The sequence below is a fragment of the Onychostoma macrolepis genome, chromosome 09, assembly GCF_012432095.1.
Source record: "Onychostoma macrolepis isolate SWU-2019 chromosome 09, ASM1243209v1, whole genome shotgun sequence".
NCBI classification, from domain to species: domain Eukaryota; kingdom Metazoa; phylum Chordata; class Actinopteri; order Cypriniformes; family Cyprinidae; genus Onychostoma; species Onychostoma macrolepis.
This window is the reverse complement of record NC_081163.1, coordinates 4,937,130-4,961,233: the sequence shown is the minus strand read 5'-3', so window position 1 is coordinate 4,961,233 and position 24,104 is coordinate 4,937,130. Positions and strand designations below refer to the sequence as shown.

Sequence of the window (24,104 nt, the reverse complement as noted above, 5' to 3'; positions counted from 1 at the left end):
ATTATAATGGGATAGCATCGTTTAGGATTAGTTTCTCTTTCTATTTTAGATGATTAAAACAATGTTTGGTGTCACAATGAGGTTGTTGTGTTTAGGTACCTTTTCTTCTCTGACTGGGATACTTTGAATGGGGAACCGGGTTTGGAGAGGGCCTACATGGATGGAACCAATCGCTATGGGATCATCAGGACCAAACTCGGCTGGCCTGCTGGGATTACTTTGGACCTTGAGGCTAAAAGAGTGTATTGGGTGGACAGCCGTTACGATTATATCGAAACCACCACTTATGATGGCTTGCACAGGTATCTTCTGCAGAGATGTTTTATTTTTAAATGCACGCTGATTTTCGTAAGTTGCTTGCACTTTCCGGAAGTCTATTAAACTCTTATTTGAATTCTCCAATAGGAAAACTGTGGTCCATGGTGGGTCTGTGATTCCTCATCCGTTTGGCATTACTCTGTTTGAGCATTCGGTCTACTACACTGACTGGACCAAGATGGCCGTTATGAAAGCTAATAAATACAATGACAACAGCCCACAAGAGCTCTACAGGACCTCTCAGAGACCACATGGCCTGACTGTGGTCCATGCATACAGACAGCCCTTTGGTAAGGAGCTGTGTTATGTATATTAAACTGTTGGATGTCAGGAACAAGATTGCAGTGCTGTTTTGGTTCTGGAAATATTGCATTGTGGTTTTGGCTATAGAAGTACTATCAAAAAAGAAAAAATTCTATGCAATAAATCAAACCGATGAGCCTGTGTTGTTATTGTTAAACAAAACTATTAAAATAATTTTTGTTAATTGAAAAAAGGTGAAACAAAATATAACTATTAGATTAGATATTAGAACTTGATTTAGAAAATGTACATGAAAATTAAAAACATTGGCTTTCACAACCGACTGAAATAAAACAGGTTAGGCTGAAGCACTCAAACTGAACAAAAACTGAAATAAAAAAAATGAAATCTAAATAGAAATATTAAAACAAAATAAGAAAAAAATGCAAAAGCACATAATAAAATTGCTAAAAGTTAAACTAAAGTTGAAATAAAAAATGAGAAATACTAGAAAGATAATTCAAAATATTATTAAATTCTACAAAAGTAGATAAAAATTAATAAAATAACATGACAGCCAGTTTGACCTCATATTATAATACAATGTTATTACATTACAACTTGTTATTACATAAAACTAAAATTCTGTTTTTGAAAATCAGAAGTCTTGTTTTTTGTGGGAATTAATTAATTACTTATTTTATAAAGCATGGCAAATGACGTAATTAAATAAAAAAATGTGTGCAAAATTGACTGGTTTTAAGTATAAAATACTTAAATACAAAAGTTATTTTGCATGTTAAAATTTACATATGCAGATGTATAAACACATCAAATATATGCAAATAAATATATAAATACTGTATATACAAAATGTATATATATGTATATATATGGTGCAATTTCTGTTCCCAGTGACTTTGTTTACATCTAGGATTTGTTTTTGGTAATGCGCACACAAGTGGTCAGCGCTAAATACAGGTGAAAACGTGGCCCAAAAAGTTTTGTTATTAGTCACTGAAACCACACATGATGATAGCCAGAAATGCAATGTGATCGCATCATATTTGTAGTTTAAACATCAAGTTGCATCCAGGCAGTGGCGGTTTTAGGCATGGGCGAACGGGGCAGCCGCCCGGGGCGGCATTTTTTCATGACACGTGGGGGGCGGCACAAGCACTTGGAAAAAAAAAAATCATCTGCGACGCTAAGCGGTTTTCTATTATCTATCATATTATCTATCATATAACTGTGCGGGGAATTGGCAAATTGGCGCCCCTGCTTGTTGAGAAGGTACCGAGCACAGAAGCTGTGTGAGAAGTGGAACGGGAGGGGTGCGGCCGGGGACAGTTCACCTCTCCCAAATTAGTGGGACAAGTGGGCTAAAGTCAGTCACACCCAGGGCGCTGGAAGTGTTTTTTCATGTGGGCAACTGTTTAATTGTTGGGAATATAAAAAAAAAAATCGGAGTGTCTATTTAAGTGCAAATAGCTATGTTGCTGGCAGAGGCTATTTACATTAACTCCACCCACAAATGTATGATTGGGATAGTTAAATATGCAAAAGACGGTTACTAGCTGTCAGATTCAGTGGTGCAGATGGTAAAATTTGCGTTACACTTCTTTCGACACGATCGACCGGGGTTGGAATCTACCTTTTGGCGAACTTTTTTTCTCCCTTTTTAAATTTCAAATCACATCACATCAGAAAAGCATTTATTTTTTAATAAAAATGAAGGAAATAATCAAAGAGTTGAACATAAAGTATCGGGTAGGGTTAGGGTAGGTGTAGAGAGGGCTTTTGTCCCAATAAGGTGGCATCCATTTAATAATTAGAAATAAAATTAAAAAATTACACTCAATAAGTTATTGCATACTATTTTATAATGTATTACAATGCAGAAGTGCAGATAATTACCACTATTTTTGCAATAAGTAATGTTTTTCTCTAATAATGTTTTTCGCCATGTTTTTATTTTATTTTAACATAGAATAAATAGAATCTAAAGCTATTTGCACTGTGTAAATAACATATCACTAAAGAATACTGCTATTTTCACTTTGTGGTTTAGTCTTGACTTCTGGTCGTGAGTGACAGTGTTGGGGGATGGGAAATCTGTTGATTGTCGAGTGCCAAATAAACACAGAGTGTTTATTATGTATATAGAGTATATTTATTTAAGTTCTGATAACTTATACTGTTTTGTGCAGAATTGTGTTTTTCATGTTGAAGGATTTGTGCAATTGAGAAATATAAGCTTGTCTTACACTTATATTGTTATAGTAAAACTGTTTGTGCAAAATTTTTTAGCAAAAAAACCTACAAAAAAAAATTTCTCGAATGGGGATGGGCGCTCAGAGGGGGTCTCGCCCGGGGAGTAATTCAATGTAGAACCGCCACTGCATCCAGGACAGCAGGGTTGAATCACTGTGCTTAGGAGAGGTTAGCCACATAGCCACTTTAAACAAAAATACTGCAGATATCATTAAATTATTGCTATTGTTTTTGTGATTTATTGACATGTACGTTTGTTTGATCGGACAGTAAGTAACCCCTGTGGCACGGATCGAGGAGGATGTGAACACATCTGTATTCTGAGTCACAGAACTGATAACGGCGGTCTGGGATATCGCTGCCGCTGCCGGATGGGCTACGATCTGCATGCTGACGGCAAGAGATGCGCGTGTAAGACAGATCTCAGTCATACCTTGTGTTTTTGGTTACCATTGCATCTTTGCATCTTATGCTTTTTAATCAGGTCGTATCGTGAAAAATCATCATTTTGAGATGCAACAGCTTGATGTTTAAAGAAAACAATAAGCAATATGTGTCTTGCAGCTGTGAGGCAGTTTCTGCTGTTCTCCAGTCAGCTGGCGGTCAGAGGAATCCCCTTCAACCTGTCCACGCAGGAAGACATCATTCTCCCCATCACAGGAACTCCATCTTATTTCGTTGGAGTGGACTTCAGTGCTGCGGACAATTCGATTTTCTTCTCTGATACGGTGAAGGACATCATCTACAAACAGAAAGTTGATGGAACCGGTGAGAATGGCTAGTTTTTTATATGCATATTTCAGTAAAGCTGCTGTAAGCAATTTCAACAAACTTCTTCCAGACATATATGCATTTTATACCTTTTTTATACCTATGCATCTTTTTTATGTAAGAATTTAATCAATTAATTCAATCAGTCAGAATACTATAGGCTGTTACCAATAAAATATGATCAACATCAGCAAAAGCCATCATTGCATTGCCAAGGTGGCACAGAAGCTGTCTCTGACATGGCATGTTTATTTACACCGACTGTTTAACGCTGCTCAAAGGTGGCATACATACATGTATTTTAAACAAAGTTATGACATTAGTGCAATTTTAAATAGCCTACATATTAAAGTTTATAAAATGTAAAAAACAGAAACTTATTACAGGGTAGCACTGCAATATTATGTTGATTATTGCCCATAATATTCTAATAATGATTATTGAAGCTGATTAGTAGAATGCTTAAAAAATGTCAGGTCAAAATCTAAACGCCTCCAATTGGCCATTGCATTTATGCACTCAACAGATACGTATGAGACTGTATGTAAAGGCCCGTTCACACCAGGAACGATAACTATAAAGATGATGATAAAGATATAGTTGTAAAAATCGTTCTCAATATTAAAGAATAGCAGAGTCCAGACCACAACTACACAGAGAAACGACATCGTTGGAACCACTTTCAGAACGATTTTTTTCCAGTTGATGAACGATAAACATATTGACAGCCAGTCATAATCAATCCTGCTATAACGAGCATGAGAATTTAAAGAGGTGGACGAGCATGCGCTGAGAATAAACAGACAATATCGTCCGCTAATCTAGTTATCTTTATAGTTATCGTTCTTGGTGTAAACAGGCCTTGATGCTAAACACTGCATAAAACAATGCATAAAAAGAAATGTTTGGTGCATCTTTAGAAGATTGAAATGCAATACCATAATCAACTTTTTTTATTCGTTTTTACATTTCACTTATTTGTTTCATTTATTCATTTTTATATTTCACCCAAAACAGTTATAAACAAGTTGTTTTTTAAGGGGCATTTTTTGCCCGTATCTTGAATTTGGGAGCCAGTTTTAAAGGTAGGGTACTGTAGGTGATTTCGTAGAGGCTAGCAATAGCAAGCTAGCTTTAAAAGCATAAGATCCCACCCTCCCTGCAAATCACTCTCCAAAGCCACGCCTCCTCCGAAACGCATGAACGCACACAGGCAGAGCAGAGATGAGAGATTCAGTTCAGATTTTCTTATTCATTTTGTTGGTGAAAAAAAAGCACAAAATCTGTGCTCTGCTTGATGAAATGTCCTTGACTTGTAAGCAGATAAAGTGAGAAACTGATACTCACTGAATACTTCACTCAGCCCTCGGGATATTTGCTGTGTGCCAACAACACATTTTGCTGCATGTGATCTCGCCTATCAGCTGCCTTCAAAGGCCAACTACATGAGATAATGTGTTCACTGGTGTTGGACTACATCTCTAAAAGAAATCCAGGACACTAATACCCTCCTCCCCTGACTCAACCCAAAACAATATAGACAGTTCGCTTGTTTCATTCAACACCTGTGAGCCTCATATAAGGGATAGCATAGTCATTTGCACTATTTTCCCTTAGTAGCAAGGCTGCATTTATTTGATCCAAAAAAGTTTTCTATTTAAATATATTTTAAAATATAATTTATTCCAGTGTTGCAAAGCTGAATTTTCAGCATCATTGCTCCAGTCTTCAGTGTCACATGATGCTTCAGAAATAATTGTAATATGATGATTTACTGCTCTAGAAACCTGTATTGTCATTATCAATATTGAAAACAGTTGTGCTGCATAATATTTTTGTGAAAACTTTTTTTTTTTCTTTTCAGGATTCCATAAAGTTCAAGGAGTGGATTGCGCTCTAATCTTTGTGTTTCTTTGCTTTAAACTGCACAGGCAGGGAGGTACTAGCAGCCAATCGGGTGGATGGTGTGGAAGATCTTGCTTATGATTGGATATCGAAGAACCTGTACTGGACGGATCCACGGTACAGGAGTATATCTGTCATGAAGGTCGCGGATAAGTCCAGACGAGCCATTGTACAAAACCTCAACAACCCCAGATCCATAGTGGTCCACCCAGTGGCTGGGTGAGTGGTTTATTGGCTAATCTTGTTTATAATATTGCTATATATATATATATATATATATATATATATATAAATACAGTATGTATAAGTAGTTAATACTATGGCTCTGTTCCAAAACTTTGTGATCTACCATGCTGTCTACTGCCAGGACAAGTGAAATGAACATAACCATAACCAATTTCGAATGCTTTATGAATTAGGTGTTATATTTATATTTTCAGTTTTAATTTTAGTTTAAGTTTTAGTATTTGTGTAATGTGCTTTTGTCATTTTATTAAATTTTTTGTTTCTATGTAGCTTTAATTGCTTTAATTTATTTTTTAGTTCAGTTTTAGCAATTTTGAGTACTTCAACTTCAACTTTTTATTAAAATTTTTACTTGCCAGAGGAATATTTCAAAATTTACTTTTATTTAATTTTTATTATGAATGAATGAATGAATGAATGAATGAATGAATTAATTAATACATATTTTTATTTATTTATTTTTATCTGGCGTCTTGCTTTCAGGCAGTGTCACCCGGCCGAAATATTTTTTTATTTTATTTTATAGTTTTAGTTGATGATGTAAACTGTTATTTAATGAATTATATTTATGATCAATATTTGTCTTGCATTACAGGATAAATAAGTATGCTATAGTTATGCTGCTATTGTATCTTTTGAAAAAGCTTTCGCTATGATGCCTTAATATGTGACCCTGGACCACAAAACCAGTCATAAGGTTACATTTTTGAAAGCTGAATAAACAAGGTTTCTATTGATGTATGGTTTGTTAGGATAGGATAACATTTGACCGAGATACAACTATTTGAAAATCTGGAATCTGAGGGTGCAAAAAAATCTAAATATTGAGAAAATCGCCTTTAAAGTTGACCAAATGAAGTTCTCGGGAATGCATATTTCTAATCAAAAAATAAAATAAGTTTTGATATTTTTACAGTTGGAAATTTAAAAAATATATTCATGGAACTTGATCTTTACTTAATATCCTAATGATTTTTGGCATAAAAGAAAATCTATCATTTTGACCCATACAATGTATTGTTGGCTATTGCTACAAATACAGGTGCATCTCAATAAATTAGAATGTCGTGGAAAAGTTCATTTATTTCAGTAATTCAACTCAAATTGTGAAACTCATATATTAAATAAATTCAATGCACACAGACTGAAGTAGTTTAAGTCTTTGGATCTTTTAATTGTGATGATTTTGGCTCACATTTAACAAAAACCCACCAATTCACTATCTCAACAAATTAGAATACTTCATAAGACCAATAAAAAAAAACATTTTTTTTCTTTGACAGTGGCCTTCAGCTCATCTGCATTTTTTGGTCTCTTGTTTCTCATTTTCCTCTTGACAATACCCCATAGATTCTCTCTGGGGTTCAGGTCTGGTGAGTTTGCTGGCCAGTCAAGCACACCAACACCATGGTCATTAAACCAACTTTTGGTGCTTTTGGCAGTGTGGGCAGGTGCCAAATCCTGCTGGAAAATGAAATCAGCATCTTTAAAAAGCTGGTCAGCAGAAGGAAGCATGAAGTGCTCCAAAATTTCTTGGTAAAAGGGTGCAGTGACTTTGGTTTTCAAAAAACACAATGGACCAACACCAGCAGATGACATTGCACCCCAAATCATCACAGACTGTGGAAACTTAACACTGGACTTCAAGCAACTTGGGCTATGAGCTTCTCCACCCTTCCTCCAGACTCTAGGACCTTGGTTTCCAAATGAAATACAAAACTTGCTCTCATCTGAAAAGAGGACTTAGGACCACTGGGCAACAGTCCAGTTCTTCTCCTTAGCCCAGGTAAGACGCCTCTGACGTTGTCTGTGGTTCAGGAGTGGCTTAACAAGAGGAATCGACAACTGTAGCCAAATTCCTTGACACGTCTGTGTGTGGTGGCTCTTGATGCCTTGACCCCAGCCTCAGTCCATTCCTTGTGAAGTTCACCCAAATTCTTGAATCGATTTTGCTTGACAATCCTCATAAGGCTGCGGTTCTCTCGGTTGGTTGTGCATCTTTTTCTTCCACACTTTTCCTTCCACTCAACTTTCTGTTAACATGCTTGGATACAGCACTCTGTGAACAGCCAGCTTCTTTGGCAATGAATGTTTGTGGCTTACCCTCCTTGTGAAGGGTGTCAATGATTGTCTTCTGGACAACTGTCAGATCAGCAGTCTTCCCCATGATTGTGTAGCCTAGTGAACCAAACTGAGAGACCATTTTGAAGGCTCAGGAAACCTTTGCAGGTGTTTTGGGTTGATTAGCTGATTGGCATGTCACCATATTCTAATTTGTTGAGATAGTGATTTGGTGGGTTTTTGTTAAATGTGAGCCAAAATCATCACAATTAAAAGAACCAAAGACTTAAACTACTTCAGTCTGTGTGCACTGAATTTATTTAATACACGAGTTTCACAATTTGAGTTGAATTACTGAAATAAATGAACTTTTCCACGACATTCTAATTTATTGAGATGCACCTGTATATCCCTGCTACTTATGACTGCTTTTGTGGTCCGGGGTCACATATGATGTCTTTATAGGCAGCTTACGAGATTTTGGAACAGAATCATTGCTACTGTAGGCCAAAAGTTGCATTCATAAAAAAAACACACTCAAACTTCCTCCTTCATGGAAAAAAGCGTTGTGACCGTGAGTTTGAAATCACAGGCACGTTCAAATGTCAACAGACACAATTCAACGAGCGACCGTGAGCCAGAAACACAGCTCGGGGGAGCCCTGCTTTCACCTCGCCTCTCTGTTTCCCTAAGACCATGAAAAAGCATTAACAATCGGGCCACTTGTGTCCAGTCACACCTTTCATAATGCAGGAGGTGCCCAGCCATTCATAGATTGCTCCTGCTTTGAACCTGGCACAGATAAAGGAGCTCTTTATGCCGTGCTAGTGGGACATTTCCAATGGCTTCAAAGTCATGAGGCCTCTGGGCCCAGGAGACTAGATTAGTGCTGCATGAAGGCCGGTATTGTAGTGCACACTAAGAACTTGGCTTAACGGGGGAAAACCCCGCAGAGCACTCAGATAAACTGTCTATACCTCACAGTTTATAAATAAAACCCAGCGGATGGTTTCGAATGCATCCCCACCTATTAATTTGGCTTTTGGTGAGGGCACGGGGTGAAGATTTGTGGTGATTTTGGTATTGTTCCCTCACCCACATGCCGTCCCAAACCTGTATGACTTTTGGCCCCTCTTCTCAGTTTTTTGAATGAGAAACTCTAAAGTGAAAGGTATATCCATATGACTTCAGTCTAGAAGACTTCAGAAATTGAAGAAATACAAAAGAAATAAAAAAGAACAATTTGAACAATCAAACATTTGTATTAAATATATATATATATATATATATATATATACTGTATATACAGGGCTGTATTGAAAGAAAATAATAATTTTATTCAGATACATTAAATGAATGAAAAGTGACAGTTAATACAATTAATTTGTAACAAAAGATTTCTATTTCAAATAGAAACTTTATATTCATCAAAGAATCCTGAAAAATAATATTAATAAAAAACAGTTTAAAATATAAAATCATAATAAAGCATAAGAGACTTCTTTTACAACCCGAATTCCGGAAATGTTGGGACGTGTTTTAAATTTGAATAAAATGAAAACTAAAAGACTTTCAAATCACATGAGCCAATATTTTATTCACAATAGAACATAGAGAACATAACAAATATTTAAACGGAGAAATTTTACACTTTTATCCAGTAAATGAGCTCATTTCAAATTTGATGCCTGCTACAGGTCTCAAAAAAGTTGGCACTGGGGCAACAAAGGGCTGAAAAAGCAAGACATTTTGAAAAGATTCAGCTGGGAGAACATCTAGCGACTAATTAAGTTAATTGACATCAGGTCTAGCTATAAAAGGGATGTCTTAGAGAGGCAGAGTCTCTCAGAAGTAAAGATGGGCAGAGGCTCTCCAATCTGTGAAAGAGTGCATAAAAAGATTGTGGAATACGTCAAATCGCAAAATCAAAAATCAAATCTCATCATCTACAGTGCATAACATCATCAAAAGATTCAGAGAAACTGGAGAAATTTCTGTGCGTTAGGGACAAGGCCGAAGATCTTTGTTGGATGCCCGTGGTCTTCAGGCCCTCAGACGACACTGCATCACTCATCGGCAAGATTCAGTCATTGACATTACTAAATGGGCCCAGGAATACTTCCAGAAACCACTGTCGGTAAACACAATCTGCCGTGCCATCTGCAGATGCCAACTAAAGCTCTGTCATGCAAAAAGGAAGCCATATGTGAACATGGTCCAGAAGCGCCGTCATGTCCTGTGGGCCAAGGCTCATTTAAAATGGACTGTTTCAAAGTGGAAAAGTGTTCTATGGTCAGACGAGTCCAAATTTGACATTCTTGTTGGAAATCACGGACACCGTGTCCTCCGGGCTAAAGAGGAGGGAGACCTTCCAGCATGTGATCAGCATTCAGTTCAAAAGCCAGCATCTCTGATGGTATGGGGGTGCATAAGTGCATACGGTATGGGCAGCTTGCATGTTTTGGAAGGCACTATGAATGCTGAAAGGTATATAAAGTTTTTATAGCAACATATGCTCCCCTCCAGACGACGTGTATTTCAGTACCACATACTGCAACTATTACAACAGCATGGCTTCGTAGTAGAAGAGTCCGGGTGCTGAATTGGCCTGCCTGCAGTCCAGATCTTTCACCTATAGAGAACATTTGGCACATCATTAAAAAAATACGTCAAAGATGACCACAAACTCTTCAGCAGCTGGAAACCTATATCAGGCAAGAATGGGACCAAATTCCAACACCAAAACTCCAGAAATTCATAACCTCGATGCCCAGACGTCTTCAAACTGTTTTGAAAAGAAGAGGAGATGCTACACCATGGTAAACATGCCCCCATCCCAACTGTTTAGAGACCTGTAGCAGGCATCAAATTTGAAATGAGCTCATTTTGTGTATAAAATTGTAAAATTTCTCAGTTTAAACATTTGTTATGTTCTTTATGTTCTATTGTGAATAAAATATTGGTTCATGTGATTTGAAATTCTTTTAGTTTTCATTTTATTCAAATGTAAAAAACGTCCCAACATTTCCGGAATTCGAAACTTTTGAACGGTAGTATATATATGTCTATATAACTCACCAGTAATATGAAGAACTTTTATTGTACGTTTAAGGTGAATTTGTGTCCTTTTTGAAGCTTAAAAGCTCTAGTGCCCATTCATTGTAATTGCATGTGTTCTTCTGAGGAAATATAGTAAAAAAAAAAATTGGTATGAGCTTGAGTAAATGATGACAGAATGTTTATTTTTGGGTGAACTATTTATTTGAAAGCCGTGTATGTCTTTGTGCTTGGCAGTTATATTTTCTGGACTGACTGGTACCGTCCTGCGAAGATTATGCGGGCCTGGGGTGATGGTTCACATGCTCAGTCAATTGTAAACACCACTCTCGGCTGGCCAAATGGCTTGGCCATTGACTGGAGGTGAGTTACAGTTCCCAGAATTAAACTACAACAATACAGCATTCAGTTGTGCTCATAATACTACAAACAATGATCCATTTCTGTTTCATTCATAAACCTTCCTCTCTTTGCTTTAACTTCGATGGCTTCCTAAAGCTGTGACTCATCATTATTTGTTTTGTTGCACATTCAACAACACGCTCACTCCTAATCTCCTTAAATCATGATCTGACATAATCCTGTTTCTCAGCATTGGTCTAAAACTCTCTCTTGATCATGTATCTGCCTCTCAGTGCCATGCGGCTGTACTGGGTGGATGCCTTCTTTGATAAGATCGAGCACAGCAACTTTGACGGACAAAACAGGTTGTCTTTGGATCGCATCACTCAGATCTCCCATCCGTTTGGACTTACTGTCTTTGGAGGTGCGTTTATCAATATCTGTCGCTCTATCATTCTACTGACTCGTACCGAAATCGGTACTTACAGAAATCTATCTATCTATCTATCTATCTATCTATCTATCTATCTATCTATCTATCTATCTATCTATCTATCTATCTATCTATCTATCTATCTATCTGTCTGTCTGTCTGTCTGTCTGTCTGTCTGTCTGTCGTTCTATCTATCGTTCTATCTATCGTTCTATCTATCGTTTTACCATTGTATCATTCTATATGTCTGTCTGTCTATCATTGTATCATTCTATGTCTGTTGTATCTGTATCTGTCTGCACAGAGATGTGGCTGACTTTTAGAAAGAATTCTAAATTAAACCCACTCACTGACGAAATGTTAATTTTGCCATTCATTGATGTCTGTCATCATCTCAATGTCATCCTAAACATGTTAGTCCCATTGGCCTCTTCTTTGATGATGGATAGCCACGTCTGGTATCTGTGAAATGAAGGTCACTACAACCTCAGTGTAGTTCGTCTGTTCGGTGCTGAAAGATAAAAGGGCAGAAGTCAGAGTTCATGGTCTGGTATTTCTCAAAGATGGCCTGTTTGAATACATTAATGAAGTTTGCTGGTCCAGGTTATGTGTACTTCACCGACTGGAGGCTGGGTGGAATCGTGAGGGTCCGTAAAACAGACGGAGGGGAGATGATGATCATACGCCGAGGGATCAGCCACATCATGCATGTCAAATCCTTCAATGCTGACTCGCAGATTGGTGAGAATCACTTTCTATTGATTCATTTACTTTACTCATTTCTGCATTGAATGTAATGCCTCCACAAAGGTATTAGGGTTTGTAAAGGCCATTTATTCAAATACAGCAAATGAATCAAGTATGGTTGCAATATAACGCAATGATCAAAGTGCATTGTTGTTTACACCCAACAGGATCTAACTTCTGCAGCAGGCAAACAAACCCAAATGGAGACTGCAGTCATTTCTGTTTCCCAGCGCCGTACTCCCAGCGAGTGTGTGGCTGTCCATACGGAATGAAGCTGGAAGCGAATCAGCAGACATGTGTGGACGATCCATCCAATGAGCCGCCGACCCTTCAGTGTGGCTCTAACTCCTTCTCGTGCACTAACGGGAAATGTGTCCCCCAGAGCTACCAATGTGACGGCGTTGATGACTGTCATGACAACAGCGACGAAGCCAACTGTGGCACTAATAGTAATGTTTTACTTTATATTTCATGTGAATATTCATGTGCTGATAAGGTAGTAATGAGCAATCGCTAGGACATTATTTTGGTCACTTTTTCAAAACTCTTCACACATTTCCTCTTACCAACTTCCAGCTTGGCACAGCATTAAAAATGCACTAAAACTACCAAAACACTTCATACTCGAGAAGTTAATATGACAATAAAAATAAATACAACCCAAGCAAATAATGTACATCATGCAGTTATATATCGTATCATGTATGCTCAGAGAATCAAAACCCATGATCGCCATGCTATAATCTTTAAGTTAAAATAATGCATGCATTTCAATGAGATTTTTTATATTTTATGAGATTTTTTTTGAAAATGACAATAAGCATGTTAATTTTTTCCTCACTCTGCTGGCTCACAGATAACACATGCTCGCCCATTGCCTTCACCTGTGCCAATCAGCGCTGTGTGCCCAGAAGCTGGCACTGCGACGGACACAATGACTGTTTTGATGGCAGTGACGAGAGTGACTGTCCCACCCAGACCCCTGGCACTTGCCAGTCTGACCAGTTCAGCTGTGCCAACCATCACTGCATCCCCCGCACATGGCTCTGTGACACCGACAATGACTGCGGAGACGGATCCGATGAGAACAACTGCGGTGAGACATAGGGATATTATAGTTAACTAAAACTAAAACCATTAAAAACATTTTCGTAATTTGAAATAAATTTAAATATAAAAAAATGTATTTTATTTCAGCTACAACATTTTTCATTCTCGTTTTGTTTTGTAACTTGAAGTACTAAAATAACTAACACTAAATAAATTAAAATTAATAAATAACTATAAATAAAAACTATATTTAAATTTAAAAACACTCAACGATATTACTAAAATTTTAACTAAAATTAAGGTGATAACAAAAAAAAATATTAACAAATTTAAAATATTAACAAAATCTATAATAGTACATCAATGATGCTTTAAATGAAATCAGTGAGGTCAATGAAAATAACAACTTGGGCACTGTTGATCAAAGTGGCTATAATCTCACTGAGAATTTTCAAATATATAAATAATATATAAAATACAGTATATAAATAATAGATAGCTTTGACTCTAAATTCTGATTGGATGAGATGCATTTCGAAGGCTTTGTAAAATAGCATATATATATATATATATATATATATATATATATATATATATATATATATAAAAGTCAGGTCTCAAATACAACTAAAATATTTCTAATCAAATTGTGTTATAACCAAATGATCTGAGGTCTGTGCTGGTCATATTCCACTGTATATTCTTGTGAAAACCATTTTTATTTCTATTAAAGCATTTTAGGAGAAACATCTGAATGAAATGTAACTGAGAATCCCATTAAGTCTTAAGCTTTGAAAGAACTTTTCTTGTGGTGTCTCTTCTTCTAGATTCGATTGGCACATGCCAGCCAGATCAGTTCCAGTGTCCGGACCACCGCTGCATTGACCCCAATTACGTGTGTGATGGAGACAGAGATTGTGCAGACGGAGCGGATGAACACGGATGTGGTAAGAGTTCATTACATACCCGCCAATAGCTGTGCAAACATAGATGAATACATAGAATCTTTCACAATATAAACAGTATTATAAAATCTCTTATGGAAGTTTAAATCAGATCAAACAGATTTTTAGTTGTTGTTTTTCTTGATCTGAGTGATTCCTGTTCTTCTGGTCATCAGTGTACAACTGCTCAGCGTATGAGTTTAAGTGTGCAAACGGCCATCAGTGTGTCAATTCCTACTACCGATGTGATGGGGTGTTTGACTGTAATGATCGCTCGGATGAATCTGGTTGTCGTAAGTATAAACAAATGAATCTTCAATTTGTCTTTCAGTTCTGATAGTCGTCAACAATGCATTAGTTGCATTACATATAGAGTTTATAAATGAATGAATCTCACAAAAAGATTTCCAGGTCACTGTTCACCCTACGAACTAAAGATCTAGCAATGTGACATTATTTTGGATGTCTTTTTTATTTGTATTTTTTAAAATTTTATAATTATAGATTTCAAATTTCCATTATTCTGAATGGTGATTCTTATTAAATATACATTGTTAAAAAAATTTTTTTTTTTAACTGTATAACACAAGTGCTGTAGCAATAATTAAAAAAATATCATTTTTATTTAAAGTAAGTGATGCAACAAATACTGCATGAATACTTTATTTTATTCATTATATTTATTTATTTATCCTACAGTACTGATAATACAAAATGTTTTGCATTAAAGTAATTAAATGTAGGCAGAAATGTGCTTAAGTGTAATGAAAATCATTTTGAAAAAACATTTCTAAAGACGTTACAAAATATTATATGTTTTAATTTAATCATTGTAATTTATTTATTTATTTATTAATTTTTTGAGTGGAATATGACCTGGACATCTTCTTGATTCATCCTTAAAGAACATTATATTGAACATTTATTATAAACCTCGGGAAGCTTGTATTATGATGTATGTTAAATTAAGCTAGAACGACCTTTGACCCTTCCAGCCACGAGGCCACCCGGCATGTGTCACCACGAGAGTGAGTTTCAGTGCCAGTCAGACGGCAGTTGTGTTCCCTCAAACTGGGAATGTGACGGGCACCCAGACTGTGAAGATGGCTCAGACGAACACCACGCGTGCCCACCGCGCACATGCCCCACCTCGCAGTTCCGCTGTGATAATGGGAACTGTGTTTTCCGTGGCTGGATATGTGACGGTGATAACGACTGTCGGGATGGCAGCGATGAGCGAGACTGTCCCACGCCGCCGTTCCGCTGTCCCAGCTGGCAGTGGCAGTGCCCTGGACACAGTGTGTGTGTTAACCTCAGCAGGGTGTGCGACAACACGCCAGACTGTCCCAACGGCGCCGATGAATCCCCTCTCTGCAGTAAGTCATGCCATATGTTTTACTGAGATTTACAGCAGTATGTAAGACATGTACGGTACTGTTCAAAAGTTTGGGGTGGCATTATTATTTAAGGGTTTTGAAATAAGTCTCACCAAGGCTACATTTGTTTGATCAAAAATTGAGTAAAAACAGTAAAATTGTGAAATATTATTACAATTTAAAATAGCTGTTTTCTATTTGGATATATTTTCAAATGTCATTTATTCCTGTGATGCAAAGCTAATTACTCCAGTCTTCAGTGTCACATGATCCTTCAGAAATCAATCTAATATGCTGATTTGCTGCTCAATAAACATTTCTTCTTATTATTATTATTATCATCAGTGTTAAAAACAATTGTGCTGCTTAATATTTTTGTGGAAACCATTTTTTCTAGGATTTTTAAATGAATAGAACAGCATTTATTTGAAATAGAAATCATTGGTAACATTATTAATGTCTTTACTGTCACCTTTGATCAATTTAATGTATTCTTGCTGAATAAAGTATTAATTTCTTTCTTTTTTAATGGTATTTGAATGGTAGTGTATAAACTGAGATAAAGCATACAGTATAAGATATTGACTAGTTTTTGTTAAGATTAGAAGTTGATGATTAGTCTTAAGCTAGCAGCTCCCTAATGAACATCTTGGCTTTGTTCTAAATCCCAATGAGCTGCATATATAGGCAGATATTCTTTAAGGGATTGCTCACCCAAAAGTGAAAATTCTGTCGTCACTTACTCACCCTTAAGTTATTTCAAACTTGTTTTAGTTTCTTTCTTCTGTTGAATGTAAAAGAATATATTTTGAAGAATGTGGGTATGCCAACAGTTTCTTGTCCCCATTAACTTCTCTAGCATTGTTTTCTCCATACTATGGAAGTCAGTGAGGTCCAGCAGTTGTTTGGTTACACATTCATGTCACAAATGCTTTTGTTAGAGCTTAACTTGTTCTTGAATCCAGAACATTCATTTACATTGAAATCTTTAATATTTCTATTGATATTGTGGTCAGTCAGTTGATTCAAATACATGGAGTATTTCAGTATGTCGTCTGTGTTATAAATCCCATGTGTCAAATCATGCATGTGTTTAGCTAATCTGCAAATTAACATTGAAATGATCTGTGATTTTCCTTCCATGTTGCTCTCCCTTCTCACAGATGAGCCCTTACCAGGTAGGCTAAATCCCTAATCAACCACAATCCTCTGCATGAAGCACTAATCTATCCCAGTATCTGTCTGGCTGTACTCACTAACCGTCCGATGATCAGAGTGTCTAAATATGGCAAGATTGTGTGTGTTTAGCATTAGAGACACTTAGAGATGTAGTGTGTAGTACTGTTTTTGAAATATGTTACATGTGTTAGTCCATAGAAATGGAACACAACCACCAAAGTAGCTTAGATTTCAACAGTAAACATTAGGGCTGGGCAATATATTGAATACTCACAATAAAGTTAAGCAATATCATGAATATTACTCTTATTGAAACTTAAGTAGCAAAAACGAAATTAGAATTGGTAAGTTCGATTCCTTTTCCAACAGCCCAACCAATTCATTGATTTGTTTCCTCCATCAGTAATGTTCACCAAACTGTCCATGTGGCTTTTTTAAAAGATTGTAAATTAAAATTCTTTAATATAAATATATGTTGATAGCTATTGCTGTTTATTTCTATGTATTGCTTTTTGGTGCATATACATGAAAATAATTCAATATTATTCTTCCTTCATTTTTTATTTAGTGAAAAACTGTGTAAAACATGCCTTAATTTTTTTTTTACTGCATTTCACTTCTTGCATTAAACATTTTCAATTTAATTGGCAAAAATGGCTGTTTGGCTGCGTGAAAATATAACTTTCTTAGCACTTTCTTGAACATTAAGTTTCCTTAAAAGTGTCATTAGATTAGTTTTGCAAACGCTTTTTGTTTTAGAAATAATTTAGAAAACATTAGAGTTGATAAGGTTGATTTCTTTTCTAATAGCCGAACCGTCAGTGGCATTTTTTTTTTTTTTGTATATTAAAATGTTTGAAATATAAATATATGTAGGTAAATATTGCTGTTTTTATATTTCTGTTTATAGGTTTTTGGTGCATATACATGAAAATAATGAAATATCTTTGTTCCTTCATTATTAATTTAGTGAAAAACTGTGTGGAAACTTTCCTGAGTTCTTGGTTATTATTAACTATAATTTTTACTGTATTGTACTTTTTGCATCAGTCTGATTGAAGCGTCAATGAGATACTATTATAGTTTTTATTAATAGTTTGAGTAGTTTTTAGTTTTATATTTTACACTTTTAATTTTGATATGGAATATATAGAATATATTTATTTTTATTTTAGTTTTAGTTTAGGTTATTTTAGTACATCAAGATAAACTAAATGAAAATGAGAAATATTTCCTTGGCGACTAGCTGAAAAGTTTTTTCCCCCTTCTTTCTTCTCTTCTTTGTTTATGTATTTTTTGTAAATAAAATATTTTATTTCAGTTTACTTTTTTTCTTCTTTCATGGTTTTAGTTAACTATAATAACGCTGTTATTGTTAAACATTTAAAATATATTAAACTGGTTGTTTGGGCACAAAAATGGTTCATCTGAATGAAAACAAAACACCTTTTAGGCAATTTTAAACTAAATGTATAAATATACAGATTTATATACAGATATTGCCCAGCCCTAGTACTCCTCCCGTTTAATGGTTGTGCTAAGCATGTTCCCAGAATACCTTGTGTCTTCATGCATGCTTTTTCTTTCCATTGTCATTCATGTAAATGTTTCTGTTTCCTCATAGATCAGGAGAGCTGCTCGGATAACAATGCGGGCTGCACTCACGGCTGCATCCAGGGCCCGTTTGGAGCCCAATGCACGTGTCCTATGGGCTTCCAGCTGAGTAACGACTCAAAGACGTGCGAGGATCTCGATGAATGCCATCCTCCGGGCGTCTGCAGTCAGCACTGCTTCAACGAGAGAGGCTCCTTCCGCTGCCATTGTCAGGACGGATACACTCTAGAGGCAGACGGACGCACCTGCAAGGCCTCAGGTTTGTGTGTCTCCACTGAGCTTTGTGATCTCTGACAGTGCTAAGACAGATATTAGTGGAGTGGAGCCACGATCGGACTCCGGAGGCCAACTGGACCTGCTCAGCCTCTCGGATTACCACAGATAAGATGAATAACATATATGTCAGTCACAAACTTTCTTATGGGGGTAATTAGGTGGTAATCACCAAACAAAGGGTTGTTTATGAGCTCTGCCGCTGACAAGAGCCCATTCCCTCGAGATAACCTGGTGAAAAATGCTGTCATCCGATATACCTCGTCTTCTTTGTGAATGATGCTTTTCAATGGGACTCTTTTTTTATACTTCTATTTGGCCATGTCAGATACGTCTTGCATAGTTTTATAACTGAGAGCTGACATGTGTTTGGATTAATTTCTAGTCCTGTCGAGGTTATTTGATATATTTTGAGATAACGGTGTACTTTAAATTATAATCACATATTGCGATCTAAATATGAAGCACAAAACACTGACTGCCAGTCAAAAGTTGGACACACTTGACTGAATTATGTTTCTCATCATTGTGAAAGCCTTTTGATCTAAAGGATTACGCTTGAAGGATTGGAATCTGAGTTTATTTACAAAAAGTTTTATTTATTTTTTAATTAAAAAATAATTGATTTAAAGTTTTATTAGATTGGATGAATTTGGTGAATTATAGTTATTTAACATTTTGGTCAATTCACAATTTTGAATACTTTCATAGTTATTTCATAGTTTTGATGACTTTACAATTATTCTGATATTTCCAAAATAGTTAAATGAGAAATATTGTTTTTTAAAATTTATATAAATATATATATATATATATAAATATTTTAAATACTTAATGTGATTTGAAATATTTTATTATTGACTGAATTGTTTCTCATGATTGTGAAAGCCTAAAGGATTGAGATTTAACAAAAATAAATTGTGCACTTTTAAATTTAATTTAATTTAATTTTTATTTAAAAAAAATGTTGTGTTATGTAACAGTCAGAAAGACAGTGAAATAATTGCTGACAAAATGTTTGAATGTATTGAAATAGTTACCAAAAGAGAGATATTTGTCTGTAAAATAAAATATATATAAAAAAAATTAAAAATGAATACACACACACACACACACATCTATATATATATATATATATATATATATATACACACACACATAATTTTATATTTGAAATATTTACACTAATTTTTAAAAGTTTGGGTCAATATGATTTTTTTTTTTTTTTTAAGAAATTAAAAATTTTATTCAGCAAGTACACATTAAATTGACCGAAAGTAACAGTAAATGTTCCAAAAAATGTTAAATGTTAGAAAAAAAAAAATGTTCAGCATTTCTGTTCTTTTGAACTTTCTGTTTATTTGGGCACTAAATCAGCATATTAGAATGATTTCTGAAGGACCATGTGACACTGAAGACTGAAACTGAAAATTCAGCTTTTCATCACAGGAATAAATTACATTTAAAAATATATTAAAATAAAAAGCTTAAATGTGACCCTGGACCACAAAACCAGTCTTAAGTTGCTGGGGTATATTTGTAGCAATAGACAAAAATTAATTGTCAAAATTATCGATTTTTCTTTTATGCCAAAAATCATTAGGATAGGTAAAGATCATGTTCCATGAAGATATTTTGTACATTTCTTACCATAAATGTATCAAAACTTAATTTTTGATTAGTAATATGCATTGCTAAGAACTTAATTTTGCCAACTTTAAAGGCGATTTTCTCAATATTTAGATTTTTTTGCACCCTCAGATTCCAGATTTTCAAATAGTTGTATCTCGGCCAAATATTGTCCGATCCTAACAAACCAGATGATAAATTTCAGATGATATATTTAGAAAAACTGACACTTAAGACTGGTTTTGTCGTCCAGGGTCACAAATATGAAAAGTACTTTAAAATTGTAATAATATTTTACATTATTCTATTCTCTCTTTCTCAATCTGACAGGATCTCGAGAGGCATTGCTCTTAGTGGCCAGTCGGAATCAGATTGTATCAGATGACATCCTCGCACAGCCAAACGTTATTCGGTCTCTAGTGCGTGATGGCCGTAATATTGTGGCAGTGGATTTTGACTCCGTTACGGATCGTATTTACTGGTCTGACACCACCCAGGACAGAATATGGAGCGCTCACAAAAATGGGACTGACCGTACCGTGGTGAGTGACACGAACGCCACTCCGGCACCTTTACAGTCAACATGACCAACATTTAACCCTAAAACATAATTTGTCTTGCCGGGCAGATCTTTGACAGTGGAGTGACCGTTACCGAGAGTCTCGCCGTCGACTGGGTTGGCAGAAACCTATACTGGACAGACTATATTTTGGAGACCATAGAGGTGTCCAAACTGGATGGGTCTCACAGAACGGTGCTGATTAGTGAAAATGTGACCAATCCAAGAGGTCTGGTAGTGGACCCTAGAAACAAGTAAGATCAGTGACCAAATAACATGTATATGAAAATGAATTTGAATGAGCAGAGGATGAAAACTAAATCCATTTTTATGTATTTCAGCACACACCTGATGTTTTGGTCGGACTGGGGCAGAAATCCTCGTATTGAGAGAGCCAGCATGGATGGGAAATTAAGGACCACGATCATCAGCAACAAACTTTATTGGCCCAATGGGTTAACTATTGACTACCCCAACAACCTACTTTACTTTGCAGACGCTTACCTAGACTTTATCGACTACTGTGATTACGATGGAAAGAACCGAAAACAAGTGTTGGCCAGTGATTTGGTGAGACCTTTTATTTTATGTACTCATTTATGTTTATGAATATGACACGGGTGATACTGTAGCATTGTAGACTGCAAAAATGGTGCTCTTTCTCATAATTTTTGTCTTGTTCTCCAGTAGAAAATTTACTTAAAAATGCAAAATGTCATAATATAAGTCTTGTTTTCTGACACATGTATCAGAATTAAGTGCTATAAACAAGAACAAATATCTATGGAAGCCAGTTTCCACCACTGAATTAAAAATAAAAAAAGTAATTGTGACTTTTTATCTCACAACTTTTTTCAGGATTGCATCATATAAACTCGCAATTGCGAGTTATATAGTCAGAATTGCATGATATTAAGTCGCAATTGTGAAAAAAGTCAGAATTGTGAGATTTTATTTTGAGAAAAAGTCAATTGTGAGATACAAAGAATCTTGCAATTCTGACTTTATAACACAATTGTGAGTTTATATTGCACAATTCTGACTTTATTTCTCAGAATTGCGAGTTTATGTCTTGCAATTCTGATTTTATGACTGCGAAAAAATTCTTTCGAGAAGAATTGCGAGATGTAAAGTCGCAACTGTCTCACAAAAATCGCATTTGCAAGAAAAAATGTCAGAATGGTGAGATAAAAAGTCGCACTTACGTTTTTTTTTTCAGTGGCAGAAAAGGGCTTCCATAACTATCTGCCAATTAATTCAAAGAGAAAAAAAGTTTATTTTCTTAGCCCATTTGTAGATATTTTTTTCTTGTTTTCAGCAAAAACTTAAAGGGATACTCCACCCCAAAATGAACATTTTGTCATTAATCACTTATGATTATATAAGACATGTTCCAAACACGTAAAAGCTTCGTTCGTCCTCGGAACACAATTTAAGATATTTTGGATGAAAACCGGGAGGTTTGTGACTGTCCCATTGACTGCCAAGGAAATTACACTGTCAAGGCACAGAAAAGTATAAAAAAAAACATCACCAAAATAGTCCATCTGCCATCAGTGGTTCAATCTGACTTTTATGAAGCGACGAAAATACTTTTTGTACGCAAAGAAAATAAAAATAACAACATTTATTCAACAATTCATCTCTTCTCTGTCTCTCTGTGTCAGCACCATTTCAAAATGTGTAGCGCCATTTTGGAGAGTATCCGATGGACGCAAAGTGCGTACGCTATTCTCTGTCATCAGTAACGCATGGATACACTGTTTCCGTTCAAATCAAGCATAAATAAACGTACAATACCTATCCAAAGCCTTCTTTTGTTCCGCAGATGTTTTCCTCTTTTGTTTTTTCTCCGCCATCTCTATCTTTCTGTCGTCGCTCGGCTCGGCTAATGTCCATCATGTGCACTGAGCGCTCTCTCCTCTCATCATGAGTAGACACGCCCCTTACTGCTGATTGGCTACAAGTTTGTTTTGGTACTCGGCCCCGACTCGTTTTCTAAAGCGTTTTTGAAAAAATACATACCCCACCTTTAATTGTGATACCTTTTTTCAGAAAACAAGACATAAAAATCAAGCAAGTTTTTACTGAAAACAAGACAAAATATCTGCCAGTGGAGTAAGAAAATTAGGCTTGATTTCCAATTAAATTATGTTTTTATTTTTCTTGTTTTAATCTTAAACTCACTTTATTTTGCATCAGAAGTAAATGTATGTTGATATATGAAAGTTTAGATATTTGTACTTGAAAACAAGACAAAAATAACAAGGAAGATCATTTTTTGCAGTTTAAACAAAAAATATAATATATTTTCAAATATAATTTTTGGGATTTGAAGCCAGCAGTTATATATAGTGGGAAGACATTGTTTGAATATTAAGCCCGAAATGTAGTCACAAGTATGTGAACACAGATGCTCAAGGCAATTAATTGAGTGTATACTGCATTTTAATTTTATGGTAAATTTGAAAATCAAGCAGAAGCACAGCTGGAACTGCTTTTCTGAATTTCTAATTGGTCTACATTAGATGCCATTTTTAGTCACAAGGCAGAGCATTACTTTTGCAAATCCTTGCATGTCCTTGTTATGTGTTTAAATGGTGCTTTACGTTGTGTTTAAATGCATGCAAAATAAACTCTAGTTTGCAATGCAATGTATCTGTATTTGCATACTTGCATGGTGTATTTCAAGCCTAAGTATCTTAAAAAATTATGAAGCTTTTTTTTTTCATATTTACTGTATGAATAAATAAAACACCTCTTGTTTCTCAATGAAAAGGTACTGCAACATCCCCACGCAATTACCATTTTTGAGGATTTTGTCTATTGGACCGACAGATACGTCAACCGCGTGATCCGGGCCAACAAGTGGCACGGACAGAACCAGACAGTGATGCTGTATAATCTGCCCCAGCCCATGGGTCTGGTGGCACTTCATCCTGCCCGACAGCCTGCAGGTACAACACTGATCACAAACCTGAAATACAGCCAGATCAACTAGCTGCTACGTGAGGAGAAAGTGTTATTGCTAGGATTAAATGCAGCTAATTTAACAAAAAAAAAAAAAAAGCAATTCTGGAAGT

The 24,104-nt window shown here is 35.7% G+C and overlaps 1 protein-coding gene across 9 annotated transcripts in view; it reads left to right on the top strand.

The window, feature by feature from the left end:
* The window catches only part of lrp2a (low density lipoprotein receptor-related protein 2a), a 109,024-nt gene that overhangs the window by 28,150 nt on the left and 56,770 nt on the right, over positions 1-24,104 (top strand). For 7 of the 9 annotated variants that reach the window (XM_058787760.1, XM_058787757.1, XM_058787759.1 and 4 more), the window contains 19 exons: positions 96-302; positions 406-608; positions 3,106-3,246; positions 3,400-3,603; positions 5,538-5,730; positions 11,113-11,238; positions 11,511-11,641; positions 12,254-12,391; positions 12,565-12,846; positions 13,254-13,493; positions 14,275-14,394; positions 14,568-14,684; positions 15,387-15,767; positions 16,931-16,945; positions 18,571-18,819; positions 20,793-21,004; positions 21,091-21,275; positions 21,363-21,591; positions 23,801-23,978. In XM_058787760.1, coding sequence (XP_058643743.1) covers positions 96-302; positions 406-608; positions 3,106-3,246; positions 3,400-3,603; positions 5,538-5,730; positions 11,113-11,238; positions 11,511-11,641; positions 12,254-12,391; positions 12,565-12,846; positions 13,254-13,493; positions 14,275-14,394; positions 14,568-14,684; positions 15,387-15,767; positions 16,931-16,945; positions 18,571-18,819; positions 20,793-21,004; positions 21,091-21,275; positions 21,363-21,591; positions 23,801-23,978 — 3,551 coding nt within the window. The remainder of the gene's footprint in view (positions 1-95; positions 303-405; positions 609-3,105; positions 3,247-3,399; positions 3,604-5,537; positions 5,731-11,112; positions 11,239-11,510; positions 11,642-12,253; positions 12,392-12,564; positions 12,847-13,253; positions 13,494-14,274; positions 14,395-14,567; positions 14,685-15,386; positions 15,768-16,930; positions 16,946-18,570; positions 18,820-20,792; positions 21,005-21,090; positions 21,276-21,362; positions 21,592-23,800; positions 23,979-24,104) is intronic. The other 2 variants (XM_058787765.1, XM_058787761.1) reach the window with 1 other exon arrangement.